Below are 16,399 nucleotides of genomic sequence, written 5' to 3'. Positions count from 1 at the left end.
TCAACAGCCCTGTCTGACACAGGGCCTCGCAAGCGTGTCATCCGCTGCTTTGGGTAATCGCAGTAAGGCAACAGGCCCGGTGCCGGGACACCAAAGTTAGACACACGATATCCTGTGGCCGAAGAGAAGAATAGGTCGGTGAATATAAAATTGCAAGATCGTCTTGCAGGGCCGCGTGTTTGACGGAGGCTGAATTGGGGGTTGGGGGACGAGGGCCATGATATGAGAGCCTAACAGACAAGTGAGGCTTTCACCCAAAGTTGGTAATCCCGTTGAAGCTCACCTGCAGTGGACTATGGTGTAGATTCCCCTGTCAGCCGACACAAATCGGACTGGACCTTTGAATGATAATGACCCGGAAGAACAGGTTTTCACCTAGTATCTCCGGAGAGGGCCACTGATGAGTGACCGCTTCAAGGCCCGCTGATATCAAGCAGCACCACGTGAACGTCGGCGCCAGATAACAATATTGACGATCTTGAGTCAGTCCCGGCGTTGATGCATTTCAGCAAGAGCCGACGCGACCGGCTAGACGGTGCCAGTTATGTTGCCGCGAAGTAGCTCCAAAACCCTTTCGAAGGCCGTGGAGCCTTTAGGGAGGTTGATGCAATCTGATGCTAGTTCCACTTCTGTGCCTGGCGAGCGGGCGGCCAGTCGAGCAACGTTGAGTAGCAAGCGGTCACTCCATACACCTCATTTAAGTCAATGGGCCGGGATTACTAGAAGAAAGAAGGGTGCCAAAATTCGGGTGTCGCATGGGAATGGCAACCAGAAATTTGAAAACAGCGACTCACGGAGCAACCGCACAAGACTAAAATTACTTTAACATTAATCCCATACATTCCACACCTTAGAATGTTGGTTCCAAATATGACTGAGGAGGTGCCGCACTGGATTCTGGCGTGGCTCCTTGCCGGAGAATGTCTCTCATTCGAGAGTAGAGCTTCTCGTCTTCCCGTTCCCACGGTTTGTCGTTAGGGAAAATCACTCACTTTCCGTAGCCTGTTCAACAGTGGGATAAGTGGCGTGTAGTATGGTGTAAAGTTGTCGGTGATTGTCTTCATGAAAATTGACTCCTTCGCTACTGTGCCCAGCTTCTCCTTTACTAATCGTTCTGTGCTGATGTAGTTCCATGTGTCAAACTCAGGAACAACCCTGCTCTCCTCCGGCCCGTTGCAGTGGATACATATCCAAAACAACACCTAGAAGAATGACTCGAGCTCGTTGTATAAACGAGTGCTGCTCGCCCAGAAGCGTCCCGATAGCTATAAACGCTCTCGTTCCAGTCTTTCCGCTTGCCCCGGAGGCGCCCGCTCCTTGCTCTTTGACAGCAAGGTCAAGATCGATCAAGAAAGAAGGCCAAGAGCGGTTGTCGTTGTCTTCATTGATTATAAGAATGTTGATCGAGATGTCTCTGTGGAGAATGCCTGTGTTGTGTAAGGACTCGTGTCCTTCGATAAAACCCTCTAGTGTAGCAAGTAGAGCTGGTCGGGAGCTCGCCTTGTAAATAGGCTTCCCATAATCGCAGAGGATAACACGTCGATGTACCCGATTGGGTAGGGCGCTGTTGTCGGCCTTTATAGACGATGCCGAATAGGGTCGTTTGCTCGGTGGAAAAGCGGCGTCAGTCTAACTAGATGACCGCTTGCGGCTAGTGGTACTGCTGCGACCTTTCCGTGGAGTATCCAATAAAGTCATCCCTAGCGAAAGTTCTGACTGTCTCGGTCGATAGTTAGTTGCCTCCCTGATATTTACCCCCCCCCCCCCCCCCCCCGAATATTGCTTCGGATCTCGTCGACTTCGCCGCGGATAAGCACCGTCTCATAGTGATAGTACCGGGCGACATTAACCACACCTTTGTCAGTCGCCTCTCTTAGTAGCTCGTCCTCTTCTTCACGCTCTATATACTGCTAGGAATCCTTGATCACGACCTCGATCTGTGGGTCTTTTTTGTGATACGCTTTCTAGTAAGTTCTTGCCTAGGGCGGGAAATGTAACGTCATATTACCACGTCGTCATAACAAGCCGCTAAACATAAGCCAAAGAGCGAATGGAGAGCAGAGTATTCAAATTCGTAACTGTAATGCATTGAAGAATCGGTGACCGATAAGTATGTGGATTTCCTTAAAAGCGTTACAACCTCATCTAAGGCGCGTCCCGGTCAACAATCTTACCGAGAATCCTTGGTGGTACTCCATCTCTATTCCTATGTCCATTGCGGTATTTCTTGAGTTCCTCGTTGTGAACATCACGTAGGTATATAGTATTCCAATGTGACGGTGAGCTAGATGCAGCTTCTCCGGTGTGCTGGTGAATCCGTTGCTGAATTTCTCTGCATCGCTCTTCTAGAGGCGGACATCCCAGCGAAGCCCCCAATCAGTTCGGTCTGATCATGGCTCAATTGGAGACCTTAGTCTTCGACTTTAGTCGGCGGAGTCGGTAGGGTGCGGACAAGTACAGGAATCCATCCAGATATTGATGTAAGTAGTCATCAGCCTCCTGTTTCGAACTCCTGCTTCAACTGGAATATGGCCGCTACGATTACATCTGTACAAAGGGACCTTCATGCGACTCTGCAGTAGTCCAAGCAAAACATGTGTGAAAGTTGATAGAAAGTTGCACCCTGACCACGATCACACCGGAATGATATCAATGTTTTTGCAGTTAAGAGAACCTAGGTACACATACATACATCAGTGGATATTGCATTGGAAGAGAACTCTTTTTTCCCTTTTTCATCTGAATTTATCAATTTACCACACACATTAATGCCCTGGATCCTGAAGACCCCTTACCTAAGTACCCGAGCTAAGGTACCTTACCTAAGGTAGGAAGGAGATACGCCCACCAAAAAAGTTACCGCTTCCTCATTCCAGACCATCCTCCACAAATCGATACAACCCCGCTACCTCTTCCCAGTTTGAAACCACCACCGTCCCATTTCCCAACCCCCCCGTATGCTCCACCTCCTCCCCAACATCCACCGTAAACGGCACCGTCGCCGTCAGCCCCGCCACTCGCCCCAACAGCACCTCAACCGTCCGAAACCCCAGCGCCAGCTGGTCTCCAACGAGCATATGCCCCGCCTGCGCGGCCCCGAACCAAGTCAAGCCCCTCTCCTCATGGCTCGTCTCCAACACTCCCGCCCCAGCCGCCGTCTCGGCGCTCCCGTTCCCGCCGCCATGGTACGGCACAAACAGCGGCGCCGTGGGCTCCTCGCGAAACCCCATCTCCCCGTTCCAAGTCAGATTCTGAATCGTCAGCAGTGTGCCCTCGGGTAGCGTTATGACGTCTCGGTACCCGTGGCCGAGGATGACGTTGGCGGTGTGCTCAATCACGCGCGGGAGCACCGGCTGGCTGCCAGGCGCGGAGAGGAGCGTCTCATCGAAACCGCCTGCAAAGACGGTGGAACGGTCGACACAGAAAGTCCAGTTTGTGTTGAGTGGGGCGTTGATGGCGGCTTTGACGTCCGGCCGGTTGAAGTACGGTGTGAGCGGGAGGCGGGGATGCGATTCCAGGCCGTTGTAGAAGCCTAGGGAGTCTGAGATGGTTTAGATGCGAGTCTTAGCTTGGCTATTTCAGAGGGCTCATCCCTTCTGATCCTCCAAGCTAGTTACGCTAGAATGGCAGGTGCCATTGGGGGTGACATACCAAATCTAAAAGGACACTGCTCGGTTACGTCGAAGACGGAGAAGCACGGGTTGAGCTCCAAGGATGCGAAGAAGACGGCCGACCAGAGCGCGCAGTCCGGTAAGGGGAGGTTGGTGACATTATCATGCCCTGGGAGGTTCGCAGGTTGTGGCCCACGCGGTGGGAAGACAAGGTATTGTTCGAGGTAAGGTGTGTACCCGCACTCCACGGTCCTGTTGTTAACATAAGCGGTAAATGTGTCGTTAAAGGACAAAGCATTTTTCCATCTGTTGATAAAGAACGGAACGGGAATCTCTCGCGCCAGCCCTAACTTGGAGTACAAACCAGAATAGACCATCATGCCGGCGAGATCAAAGTATCGCGTGTCGTTCCAGTCGAGCATGGCACTCGCAATATAGGGCGCCATTATTCCGGCGTATGAATAGCCCGTCACATAGATCTTGTACCCTTGCAGAGCGAAGGTGTCGACAAAGTTCCGCCAAAAGCCCAAGAACTGCTGGGCCACGTCCTATTCGTTTCTTGCTGTGGGTGTGCCTTGTGAGAAACCGGTCCCGAGCGGCTGGTCGATCCAGACAACGTTGGTGAGGCGGTGCCAGCTCCATATATTGGCCACGGGCTCGATTGTCCCAGGCTGCCAGAGGAACGGGCCGTTCTGCTGCAGCAGGTCGCCGAGCGAAGAGCATCCCGGCCCGCCCGAGAGCCAGATCAAAATCTCTCTTCCCTGCTGCGCTACGGCGTTGGTCGAGGGGAAGAACCAGAAGTACAGCTCGCTGCTGCTGCCGTTGCCGCTGCTGCCTATCGGGAGCAGTCCGGCATATGACTCGCCCACGTCAAAGTTAACTTCCGGGATGGCCGAGCCATTAACGACAAACCCTAAAACATTTTAGCAATGCTTGCTCTTCTCTGACAGCCGAGGTGCACTGGCCATACTTTCCGAGCGCTCGTTAAGGAAAAACGGTCGCGCATGGCACTGGAAGTGAGGCGATGGATGCGCTTCATGTCCGACAGGGTTTCCGAGGCTCGGATGGGGGTAAAGGATTACCAGGACGAGTCCGGCCAGGATCACGCCCTCAAGTTCCCAGTTCCAATGCATGGAGGAAAGAGGCAGTTGATACACAGCTGATATTGAGAAGAGGATACTGTGGCCTGACGAGCAACTCTCCTCTAGACAATACCCGTGGGTGAATGTCTTAGCTGAAGTCTAATTTCCATCAAGTAATCCAGGCCTGAAAGGGTGCAGCACCGTTGCGGCTACGGTAGGGCCTAGAAGCAGCTGCTTTCCGAAGAGCATCGGGGGAAAAGTAGTCTCCACTGCCCCATGACAAGGCGTCGTAACCACCTTCTACCCTTCCTATGAAGTGCTGCGAGAGCCGGCAGCCTCTGACATAAGAACAAAGACGGTGAGGACCCACAAGAATGGTACTGGAACCTGGAATTGCTGTTGGAGCTTTGCTCTGATACCGAAATTCGGCTACCCATCCTTACAATCTGTGGCAACATGACGCTCATACGAGCTAAGTAGATTGGCAGTGTCTGGGCCTTTACCAAACCAACAACTGGTTCTAGAGCCTAGGGTAAAGCAAGTGCTAAGGCAGGTTGGAGAATAGCGGCGCCATCCACTAGGCCTTTTCCCCGCTTCAGGTTGACCAAAACTTCCATTAGCAAGTTCAACAAAACCGTTTGCTCTACCCTAACGTAGCGCGGACTCCTGGTGGCATCCCAACATATCCGCTTACAAACTCTGTAACTGGACCTCACAGCTTTCTCCAGGCCTCCTCCGGCTGCAGTTGATTTACATCTAATTAGATTAATGCCGTGCAACTCGCTCGAGGCTACCCTCTGCTATCTCGTCCATGCTCTAGTAGTTCAGGAGGTGGGTGATTAGATAGATGCCTGGTTAATCGGGTACAGAGTTGGCTCCCTGATCACTCTTGAAATCTAAGTCAAGAGCCTTCCAAACTGAACTCTCGTTGCCGCCCACAAGTCGGCGCTGGTAAACTCACGGTCAGCAGATGATTACCGTCTTCAGGGATGTCGAGTCAAAATATCAAAGTTTGGAAATTGTAGCCTTGATACAGGATTGAGACATGATGGTGCTACAGGGGTTAAACACCAAAGTTGGAGTCTAAGTTACTTCCCCAATGACCTGTCAAAATAAAACCTCCGTTAATGCATGAAGAGATGAGCACTACGCTTCGGCTAGGAACAACTGGTGACCTTTCTAAGGTACATTTGAATCGCCGCGGCTGAAGCTATAGGCTTCCAAGACAGAAAACTGCATGAAGCAGTTAAGGAAAAGAGTGAGCAGAGGCAGATAATGAGAAACTACAGGTGTATTTCCTATCAAGGCAAGATGGCCGAGCGGTCTAAGGCGCTGTCTTCAGGTTTCTGATTGGCAGTCCGAAAGGGCGTGGGTTCGAATCCCACTCTTGTCATGAGTCTTTTGTCCCAAATCGCGTCTACATTTTTGTTTCCATAAGCGACCCCAACAAGCCCAAATATTACATTTTCCCTCCGCCTCCTAGGCTTTGTTCACAATCCGGATCAATGAATAGAGACAACTAAGGCGGGTACTCCGCGGTGCGTGATGGGGCATGTTTACGGTCGCTTGAAGGATTTGAGTTGTGGGTGCCAGGTGCGTTGTCTAAACCAACTATGTTGGGTATTGAGCTTCAATTTTGAATTAAGATTCGCAATAGCTATTAACATGAATCTTTCGCGGGATTCCTCTGGAGGACTTGACGCTTCATCCTGGGACCTCAAACGGTACAGGGTTTGAGCCTAGAGAGAAGAGAATGAAAGGCAGATAATGAGTACGGTTTCCGCACAAAGTTGAATCGCGTATTCCTATCAAAGGGGAGAAAAGCCAAGACAACAAATCACCCTCTAGTTCAGAGTTCCATAGGCTCTCTCTCGCAGTGTCAGTGAGTTTGGCGAGGATGCCGAATCTGCCTACGCAGCCCGGGCATGGAGTCAATAGTCCCTAGTTTTCCAGCATATAACGGCTGCGTCTCCCTGAATCTTCAAATATGTTAATGCGAAGTCGGAGCGGGCGGAAAGGCAATGGGCCGAACTCGTAGTACACGACCGCTTTTGCAAATCCGTATCGAATGCACCCAGTGATAACAACCGTTTTCCGGAAGTAGCGAAACGCAAATCCCAGAACCCAACTCCGATTATCCCGTTAGATACAGTCTCTAACAATAATGAGAAGGCGTATTTCCCACAGCACTTGCAAGAACCTGAGCGGAGTCGAGCTTCCCACATTGGCCTAGCCGCACATCATCACAAACCCCCTCACTCCGTTCAAACCTCAATGACAACAGCCTGCCCGTATACAGGCGCCACCCCATCTCCCCAAACACCCACAACCGACAGGAGGAACCCCAGCCCGGCCACGGCGCTGCGCACGATCTGCTTCTTCAGGAACGCCTCCACCTCAACACGGACCTCCTCGCCGTTCACGTCCGCCTCGTCGCCCTCCACCTCCTCCCCGCTCGCCGCGCCCTCGCTGTGCGCATCTGAACCGCTGCCGAGCACCTCATAGCTCGCCTCCATGCGGGCGCGGGCCGCGGCCCGCTCCGTCTTCTGTTTCTGCTTCTGCTTCCTGGCGGCCGCGGTGGAGGACGATGATGGTGACGGGGGACCGAGCTTCAGCAGGTAGGGGGCCAGCAGGTCCGACGCGGCCAGCTGCGAGGCGCCGACCAGGATTGAGGCGTAGAGCAGGTAGGGGTGGCGGAGGGGCCGCGGGGAGAGGAGGTAGGCGAGGGCAAAGGCGGACGAGGAGACGGCGGTGAGGGACGAGAGGTGGCGGGAGGCGGCGGTCGAGAGGGTGTCGAAGGCGCGCGCGGCGGCGCTGGCCGATGGCAGCGTCAGGAGGGCTGGGATGGTGAGGGATGAGAGCGTGTAGGAAAGGCCCTGGGGAGGGAGTGGGTTAGTGGTTCTATTGTCAATGTTCGTGGTAGTGGTAGTGGTGGTGGTGATGGTGTGGTGAGGCATGCCGGAATGCATTATGCAACGGCATCGGAGCTCGGCGCGGGGAAGAACAACGCAGGACGTACCGTCAGGACACCGAGCGACACGGTGCCGACAAATTTGAGCACCGAAACGCCCCTCGCAGCCATGGTTGCAATCGTCTGTCTGTTCGAGACCGATGATTCGCGCAGGCGCTGAGGGAATGGGATGATGGGAGGTGCACGTTGTTGAGCGAGACGTCGGGTTTTCGGTAACAAACCTGAACCTAAGAGGAATACATGGCTGAAGTTGGATGCTGGGGAAGCGCCCGAGAAGAGGGGCGGGCGGGCGGCCCCTGCTTGGCCGTGGCGCTGGAGGAGCCAAAGGGAGCTTTTGGCCCGAGCTTGGATTTTATTAAGCGGACTGTGTGGTCATCCTAATACGACAAGAGCTGCATGGTGCAATGGAAGGTTCCTAATAGGCCTGCACAGTTGGTTTAATCACCCATTCCCAAATCCACCGCCTTTGTTCACTCGGCCACGCCAAGACCATTGGATTGTGCTGAAAATGCGTCATAGGTCGTAATTAGCCGCCATACAGTTACCCCTAACCCTGAGATGCTTTACTCATGAATTGAAGTTTCACCCGAACACTTTCGTCAAAACGGCAACGTGCCAGAGTGGTTAATGGGTACGCCTCGAAAGCGTATGGCTTCGGCCGCAGCGGTTCGAATCCGCTCGTTGTCGGTTAACTTTTGTTCCTCGGGTCGTTTTGCCCTTGGGGGCCGTGAGACTCATCAGATTTGCCCATCGCTTCGCCTTGCACCTCCGGCTGGCTCGATGCCATGGCATTGGCCGTTGCAAACTACAGTGTTGCTGAAAGGTGCCGCCAGAGAAGCGTTCAAGGATCCAATGCCTTTAGCGTGAATTTGATCTTCATATGGCGGGGGGCATCTAGCTCGCAACACTCGCTTAACGCATATCTTCCAACAAACTGGAAAATTCATGTAAGATGGCAACCGAAGATATAGGAATGAGTACTATTTATAGACCTGATGTTCAGAGACTGTCTGTTGTCTTATCTAAACCCGGAGCTCTTTGGAGCCTAATGTTGCTGGCGCGTTGCAGGAGTTAGAAGGCATGCACCTAACCGCCAGCCAGTTAGTTTCTCAAGAAAAAAGATACGCTCGTTTTCCTGACGTACTCGCCAATGAACTAAAACTACCCATCCACTACTCTTTCCCATATGTCCACTATCCCTCCTCTTCCGCAGACAGCAGCACCTAAACCCCCAGCAACACCGTCCAACCCCAACCCCCTACTCCAGATTCAACCGCCAAAGCCCATCCCCAAGGTAATGCGTCTCCTCCATGGCCGGGCCCTTCCCCTTCTCCTTGATCTCCTTCGTCCCCATGACCAAGACGCCCACCGCGGCAGCCTCCTCCTTCCCCTCAGCCATCACCACAACCGGCTCCCCCTTCTCCAGCTCCCTGCTCCAATGCCCGTCCGCATCCGGGCCCTCATCCGGCACCGAAACCCCCTCCTCTCCTTCCGCTCCCTCCCCCTCCGCCTTGTCCTTCTTCTCTGCAGAGCTCTCCCGCGAGCCCGGCAGCGGCAGCCTTCCCCCCTTGCTCGTCAGGCCGGGCGCCATCAGCGTCGCGCCGCTGAGCACGAACCGGATCGCGCCGCGGTCTATGCGCACGGTGGGGAAGCACTGCGGGAAGCGGTGGACGAGGCGCAGGTGGGGGAGCAGCACGCCGTCGTTGCCCTCTTGCCAGAAGAGCGGGCGGTTGTCGAGGACGTAGAGCAAGACCCGGTCCGGGAGCTTGACCTGCTCGAGGGAAGCTTTCTTGGGGAGGATCTCGTCAATGTGCGGGGTCAGGAGAGGGTAGGTGGTCAGGAGAGACTGTCGGAGGGAGCGCTGGATAGAGGATTTGAGTTTTTGTTTGGGGGAAGGGGTGATACTGCAGTATTTGTTGTTGGTTAGCGGTTTTGGGGTTCTGTTCAATGGGGGATTGCGGGTGGAATGGTAGATAAGCCTACTCTTTCTTGAACATTGTGGGTTTGGGGGGAGCGGTGTACACCGCTCTGGTTATGCGCTAGGGATTATTAGAGAAGGAGGCCGTCTCGTCGCGTGGTGAGACTGGTCGCGCGATTGTGGTGCTGGAGAATTACCCCGCGATGGGAGGATAATGGGGATGGATGGTGGGGTGATTGCCAAGCTTTTGGCGGGGTTGGTTGGTTCCACGGTAAGTCGCTGTATCGTCACCGGGCGACCGATACCCTTGTGGGCTTGCGTGGCTCGATAAAGCAATGGCATCTTTTTCAAAGATTTGAAAGAGCAAGTGCTCAGACAAATGTGAAATTCACGCTTCGAGCTAGGGTATTATCGTACAAGTCAAGAGGCACCGAAAGAGGAAATTCCCTCGCCAGGACTGCCTTTTCCTTTCCACAACTCTGCCCCTCCGTTCTGCCTTCAGCCTTTATAGACATGCGAGACGGTCCCGTCCTCCTTGATATGAACGTTGAGTCGGTCAGGTTTAAAGTCCTTGGTCACCATCATCCCGGGCTCGATGACGCGCGTCTCTTGAGGGAGATCCTTCTTGCAGAAGCTCTGTAAGGAGGGCAAGACGAGTCAGTAACGCTAGATCAGATAACAACGGCAACATTGGCCGCTAAAGTTATCAAAGACCTTCTCGGCTAATGGACGAACACTTACAGTCTCAGAGGAAGGTTGGTCTGTCAACGTCTTGCCAACAAGTTTGTTCATCCACTCCTGCGTCAGGTCGTCCGAGTCGTTGGTTGTAACTCCTGGAACGACGAGCGGCATCTTGACTGAGTTGTGCAAATTTCGGGTGATCGTGGTATTGGTAGTATTTGGTGGTATTCTTGAGACTCGGTGAGCTCGAAGGATATGCATGGATTTGGAGGCGTGAAATCCAAGGCTTGACGTGCCTTTTGTATTGGGCATCCCATGCTGCCGTAATCGGGAGATGCCGGCGATGACGTAATGCTGTGCATCCCATTCTTGTTCTCACACTGCATGAATCCCGTTCCACCATATTTGCAGGTACAAACGTAACATTGGCACCTCATAGAGCCATCTGGCCGTCAAACAAGCCTTTAGATATGTTTGAAGGCAAAAATAGTGAGCTGAAGCAAAAGAAAGCAGGATGATTTCGTCCAGGTTCGAACTGGAGACCTTCAGTGTGTTAGACTGACGTGATAACCAACTACACCACGAAACCATGGCTTTGATTGGAGGACGAGTGCAATGTTCGCCTTCTTCATTCGTAGCAATGTGGATTCGGCACGGATTATTCGAGTAAGGGGATAGTAAATACGGCCAGCAATGTCTCAAATCGGATTATGAATGCTGCAATTCTACTGAGCAGAATATATCGCCTTTAGCGGTTCAGTTTGTTTCGACAATCAAAGCATGTGTGGCTACATTGGGGGTGAGCTAGCGGTTTTAAATTCAATCATCTCACAACTGCATCCTTCATCCATTCGCTCAACTTCTCGTTTCAAGTTACAAACTCCACTGCAGACTCACCATTAATTATTCGCTTCAATAAAACACTCTACATGTTCACATGTGTGTGACTCCATCTACCACCGAGATTGCCGCGGCTTTGGAATTCTGAGGGGGAATGAGTCATGCATTGGCGATGGACGTTCCTCTGACCTCCAAGTCTACTAGGCACCTAAGTTAGTTCTTCTGCCAATCAGCCGGTAATTAGCAACCCGAATACGAGCATCCAAGATGGCCTCATATTGGGACGAGTTCGTAGCGAGCCGGGGCCCCGAGGCTATCGCCAAACAGCTTCTGCAAGATGCTGCTCGGTTAGACGAGGGCGGAATGCCCAGCCAGCTAGCCATGCACATCCCTATCCCAGCAGCCAGCACAGCCATGAATATTGCGTCCTACTTGACTCCATCCCCCGACCTACACCCAGATCTCAAGCGCTTCCTGTACGAGAAGATCCGCACACGACTCCGGAAAGGCCTTGAGGAAGGCGAACTCTCCCAAGAGCCACAGCTGCCTGCTGACGGCTATCTCATGGCTGCCGACTTCTCATCAACAGTGCCATTGACTCTAGCAACCCGCAGCGGTCATATGATGCCGCCCGGTGCTAGCGAGCCGACAAAAGAGGAAGTCGAGCATGCTCTAAAGGTCCTCCGCTATGCCAATCTCAAGCTCGATGCGTCTTCGAATGACGTGTTAGAGAGAGCCATCGCGATTATCAAAACACGTTTCACGAACGAGGGAGACGCGCAAGGTGAGGAGGAGTCTGAATTGTCGATCCGCTGGAACGACGAAGTCAATAAATACCACGCTCAGCGACCTCCGACTCGCCTGCGTGTCTGTTACATCTGCCGGTTCTTGCTCATCGAAGCACACCCTCGCTACCGCTCCATGTGTCGGCCATGCGGTGCATTCAACTACGCCGGCTCAGCTCTTTCTCTTCCAAGCTCGCTCAAACTGTTCGGCCGGACCGCCATTGTCACCGGCGCCCGTGTCAACCTGGGCTACCACACTGCGCTCCGACTCCTCCGCTGCGGCGCGATGGTCATGGCAACGACGAGATACCCTAACGATGCAGCAGTGCGCTACTCGCGGGAGCCCGACTTTGAGGATTGGCAGGGGCGCCTCAAAGTCATCGGCGCCGACTTCAGGACCGCACGGGATGCATTTACGCTTGTTAGAGCCGTCCGATCCGCCCTCGGAGAATGGAGCACCAGCACTCTCGATATCCTCATCAACAACGCCGCCCAGACGTTAACAGACAGCGTCAAGAAAGAGGAACAGGCCATCGTGCGCGAGCAACAGCACAGCCAAGAGGCAGCAAGCACAAACCTCTTATTCCACACCCCATACCAACCCCGAATCCGAGGCGGCGTCGCTCCCCTCGCCCTATTCGGGGGAGAAGGCGAGTCCTCCCCCAAACCCATCACCACTACTCCGTCCTCCCCGCAACCAAACAATACCATCACCCTCCCGACCAACGTCAAAGACGACGGCCGCGCCACCTCCACCTCGGAGCCCTACTTCCCGTCGTCATGGGTCCAGACGCTCGCCGAGATTCCGTACGAGGACATCGTCTCGGCGCACGCAGTCAACGCCTTTGTGCCGCTGATCCTCTGCCGCGAACTGCTACCCCTGATGGGCCGCTCCGCTTCTTCCGCCACCACCACCACCGCCGCCGCCGCCGCCGCCGGCGATGCAGGCCCAGATCCCGACCGCAAGAACACCCAGACCAACCCCCCAAGACCCCTGGGCTACATCATCAACGTCTCGTCGCGGGAAGGCCTCTTCGAGTCGACCCCGCAGCACGCCGCCAAGCGGGGCACGCACGTGCACACCAACATGACCAAGGCGGCGGTGAACATGATCACGCAGACCGAGGCTGCGGGCGCGTGGAGGGCGCGGAGGGTGGCCATGAACACGGTCGATCCGGGCTTCATGTCGGCGGCGCCCGAGATGGACCTATTGCATGGCGGCGAGAGGCCGTTGGATTGGGAGGACGGGGCGGGTAGGGTGCTGTGGCCGGTGGCGATTGGGGAGGGGGAGGGGGAGGTGGTGTGGGGGCGGTTTCTGAAGCATTACGGGGCGGTGCCGGTGGAAGTTGGGAGAGTTGTGTAGGTGGTGTTAGGGACTCTTGGGTATCTGAGGATGAGGGTGATGATGATGATGATAATGATGATTGGCTAAGCAATGATTGGACAAGTTCGGTATCTCTCATATTCAGCATATGGATTCATCTTCATTTCTGGCTCGTTGGCTCGCTTTTCACTCCATGCTTTGCGTTTTTGGCTTCTGCCGCAAGATCAGGGTATGCTTCTTCCATCCAGTTGACAACCCGGAGAAATGCCATCAGCCACTCCATCTCACGCGAATTGACCGGTGGAAGCAAGCTGTGGCGGGAGCCTACGGCCAAAGCTTGGTCCAGGTGAACAGCAAAGGAGTACGCTGGGGGATCGCCTGTTGCAAGAAAAAGTTAGCATTGTAGAAGATGAGGATCTCAGTGACAGTGTTCGTACCGCCAACCACCACAGTCCGTGGCAGCACGTCAGACTTCTTAGCAGTCCCGCCCGTTCTCTTGTAGTACGTCGCAAACCCTTCGTTGACGAACCGGACGTCCCGCAAAAGAGTCCTCGGGGGAGACGGCATCGCACATTCGGAGGAAGAGAGAGACAGCTCTTTCACGGACTCTTCCAGCGGCGTCAAACCAGCGGTGCCAGGGGGAGAGTTGATGCCAAGCGCAGGATTTGCTGCCGCAACCATCATCCAGAGACGCAGGCACCAGTCATAGGGGATCAGGCACGGATGCGGGTAGCGAAAACGACTCTTGCCCTGCTTAGTGCCCGGCTGGCGCAAGCGGTCGAGATCGATGATGCGCGACACGAACCCGGCCACCGTCTCGAGCTGGTCGGGGATGTGCGTGACGTTGTTCCGTTCATCCTGAGGCGCGAGTGGTTCTTTCAGCCGAGCGTGATGGTGGGCGTAGAGCCGGGCCAGGGTACGAAGCTGCTGTGCTTTGGTCGTGTTCAGTCGTGTTTGGAAGGTCGAGTATGCATCCACAAACGCCTTGATCTGGACGACTGTCCATTGGCTGGTCGGCCGGTCGGGGTGTTTTTTCAGACATGGCTTGGTTGTCGCGACGCGCGCCGACAATTGGTAGACCTGGCAGCGGCAATACCCTTCCATTGCGTCGAAGAACTTAGTCCGCGCCTCCTTGGCCCACCTGTTCTCCTCCGATTTTGTGTAGCGTTGCGCGGTGACGACCAAATTCTTGAGCCACGGCGTAATGATGGTGATGTGGTCGAGTGAGATGTCCTGGCACAGGAATGACAGGGTCATGGCATCCACGTTTCCGAGCATCTGTTGTATCGTCGTCGAGGTACGCCTGATAGTGTATTCGAGAAAATTATACTTGGCGCCGTGAATTTCTCTTTCGCGCACCATCCGACGATGGAACTGACCGGGTGTGACATCCAGCGCACCGCACGTGGGGTCGAACAACCGACCTCCCCCGACGGGCACTATCAAGGAGGCAAGCGTTTGAAAGTCATCTTGGTTTGCTGTGTATGTCGGCCAGATACTTTTCCATGTCGGGCTGGTGGCTAAGGCGGTATCTAGGCGACTTCCCTTAGAGGTGTATTTTGCCAGCGCGATGATGTCTCGAAATGATAGATTGGCAAGAATTGGCTCGTGCAACTCAATCGGGAGTTTTTCCAAATGGCAAGTGACGGTGGCGGATGTCGGTATCGTCATGATGGCTGTGATGGCCGGGGCCTGGCCACTTCAGGCGGCGTATTGCTCTGTGAGGGGTGAGGGGACGTTCGGACGGTTGGATGGAAGCGGTTATAGGCATGTTTGTGGTCATTCGCTTTGATTATGTACCAACGTGCCGTGAGTCAGACCTAAAAGTAAGGCAGGTTCCGAACCAGTCCTAATGTCGGGGTCTAAGAGTGCTAGAGAACCGCACTAAGATACATGCTAACTAATCACATCTGAGGTAAGTAATTTACTTGATTGATTTCTAAAGTGATCTCGCGCGCTGTCGTGATGCGTAAATAAAGCCCCGACTTCAGAAGAGCAATTAGACTTAGGCATGAGTTATCGAAGCCTTTTACAGCAAGCTGATTACAAATTACTGTAGGCTAATACTCAATCCGACATGTGCAGTCGTTTCATTTTGGTGTCCTCGCCTTGTCGAGCGAAAGTCTCAATGCGGACACACGAATTGGCCATCACCCCCACGGGTCCAAGGGTCATCGGCCCATCGGACGCCACAACCTTGAACAGTCCCTAGGCCGTAACGTTGAGGTACAAATGCATCGCCAAAGTTTTGCTCAGGTTATATACTTGCGGTAGATCCTATTTTAACTTCGATTGCCATGAACTTGGGAATAACCGCAGCCTGCGGCATGATTTCATGGTCCGTAATCATATGCAGTATGAAAGTTCACTCTAGTGCGTATACATGATCTAACTCAGGCGGCTCCTAAGGTGGCAAATCAAAGCAGCCAGTCCTGGCCCTAGTTCTCAACTTCTCCGCACGAAAGTTCTGCTCAACTATAGCGGCAGCGAGTCCTTAATACGGTTCCATCCTCTGTCTCCCGTCGCAATCGCTCTCTCCAAGGCACGTCCGTTCGCCTTTCACCTAATGTCGTAGCTGCCGGGCGTGGCGGATGATCACAGCAGGTGGAGCACGTGCCTGTCCATAACTCTATGCCCTAGACAGCTACCAAGGCGCCGTTACAACACCTGGTGCCAGGCTGCAAGGAGAAACACCCGCTGTCTTGACCACAGTCCGCGAGAAACCCAAGTTCGGCGCGAAGCATGAAAATATGTTCTATAGCTGGAATGTGCTCTGTGATGTTATACTTCTCGGGTCACGGAATCTGAAATGTGTCGTCAACCGATGCAAACGGATGCAAACAGACGCCCCACGGGTTCCTGCCTAGTCAGCGGCCTGTTGCATACCTACTCCAGGTGAATGGAAAGTCGCTTCCGTTTAAACAGACTGACGCGTCCCGCGCTTAATACATGGCTGAGCCCGCACCAGCTGCAGGTGCTAACTTGTCGAGCTTTGCACCGAACTGTGATTTAACTTCGATCAACTTCTGATGCAGCGGCCTCCTAATGATACCACCGTCGTCAGTCGAGTCACGGCCTAATGCCACTGGTACCAGCCACTTGCGAAATACCAACAAGCAAATCGGCCGAGACGCATTTAAAGTCGTTTGCCATCGGCGAGTATCGCTCCCGCATCTCATCTCTCTTT

The 16,399-nt window shown here is 53.9% G+C and overlaps 6 protein-coding genes and 3 non-coding genes across 9 annotated transcripts; 3 read left to right on the top strand and 6 right to left on the bottom strand.

The window, feature by feature from the left end:
- Positions 1-2,867: 2,867 nt before the first annotated feature.
- On the bottom strand, positions 2,868-4,744 carry MFIFM68171_08832 (Carboxypeptidase; the record flags this gene model as incomplete). Its single annotated transcript, XM_071064251.1, has 4 exons — positions 2,868-3,541; positions 3,652-4,159; positions 4,226-4,524; positions 4,582-4,744. The coding sequence occupies 4 exons, from the start codon at positions 4,742-4,744 to the stop codon at positions 2,868-2,870; spliced, it is 1,644 nt and encodes a 547-aa protein (XP_070920352.1).
- Positions 4,745-5,998: 1,254 nt separating this feature from the next.
- MFIFM68171_t157 lies at positions 5,999-6,086 on the top strand. Its single transcript is given in 2 exon segments — positions 5,999-6,036; positions 6,045-6,086. It is a non-coding gene; the product is annotated as a tRNA-Leu (tRNA).
- Positions 6,087-6,957: 871 nt separating this feature from the next.
- On the bottom strand, positions 6,958-7,775 carry MFIFM68171_08831 (Autophagy-related protein 33; the record flags this gene model as incomplete). Its single annotated transcript, XM_071064250.1, has 2 exons — positions 6,958-7,569; positions 7,713-7,775. The coding sequence occupies 2 exons, from the start codon at positions 7,773-7,775 to the stop codon at positions 6,958-6,960; spliced, it is 675 nt and encodes a 224-aa protein (XP_070920351.1).
- A 495-nt stretch (positions 7,776-8,270) lies between these two features.
- Positions 8,271-8,351, top strand: MFIFM68171_t158. Its single transcript has one exon. It is a non-coding gene; the product is annotated as a tRNA-Ser (tRNA).
- Positions 8,352-8,922: 571 nt separating this feature from the next.
- Positions 8,923-9,661, bottom strand: TMA20 (translation machinery-associated protein 20; the record flags this gene model as incomplete). Its single annotated transcript, XM_071064249.1, has 2 exons — positions 8,923-9,568; positions 9,648-9,661. The coding sequence occupies 2 exons, from the start codon at positions 9,659-9,661 to the stop codon at positions 8,923-8,925; spliced, it is 660 nt and encodes a 219-aa protein (XP_070920350.1).
- A 419-nt stretch (positions 9,662-10,080) lies between these two features.
- MFIFM68171_08829 (Pua rna binding domain-containing protein) lies at positions 10,081-10,434 on the bottom strand (the record flags this gene model as incomplete). The annotated part of the gene is made up of 2 exons (XM_071064248.1): positions 10,081-10,218; positions 10,324-10,434. The coding sequence occupies 2 exons, from the start codon at positions 10,432-10,434 to the stop codon at positions 10,081-10,083; spliced, it is 249 nt and encodes an 82-aa protein (XP_070920349.1).
- Positions 10,435-10,778: 344 nt separating this feature from the next.
- Positions 10,779-10,852, bottom strand: MFIFM68171_t136. The gene has a single exon. It is a non-coding gene; the product is annotated as a tRNA-Val (tRNA).
- Positions 10,853-11,370: 518 nt separating this feature from the next.
- Positions 11,371-13,251, top strand: MFIFM68171_08828 (3-oxoacyl-[acyl-carrier-protein] reductase 4; the record flags this gene model as incomplete). Its single annotated transcript, XM_071064247.1, has 1 exon — positions 11,371-13,251. One exon carries the CDS (start codon positions 11,371-11,373, stop codon positions 13,249-13,251), a length of 1,881 nt encoding a protein of 626 aa, XP_070920348.1.
- Positions 13,252-13,536: 285 nt separating this feature from the next.
- Positions 13,537-14,883, bottom strand: MFIFM68171_08827 (F-box domain-containing protein; the record flags this gene model as incomplete). Its single annotated transcript, XM_071064246.1, has 1 exon — positions 13,537-14,883. The coding sequence occupies one exon, from the start codon at positions 14,881-14,883 to the stop codon at positions 13,537-13,539; it is 1,347 nt and encodes a 448-aa protein (XP_070920347.1).
- Between the last annotated feature and the right edge of the window lie 1,516 nt (positions 14,884-16,399).

Source organism: Madurella fahalii (assembly GCF_045866475.1).
Source record: "Madurella fahalii IFM 68171 DNA, scaffold_5, whole genome shotgun sequence".
NCBI lineage: Eukaryota > Fungi > Ascomycota > Sordariomycetes > Sordariales > Madurella > Madurella fahalii.
This window is presented reverse-complemented; position numbering and strand designations above follow the sequence as displayed.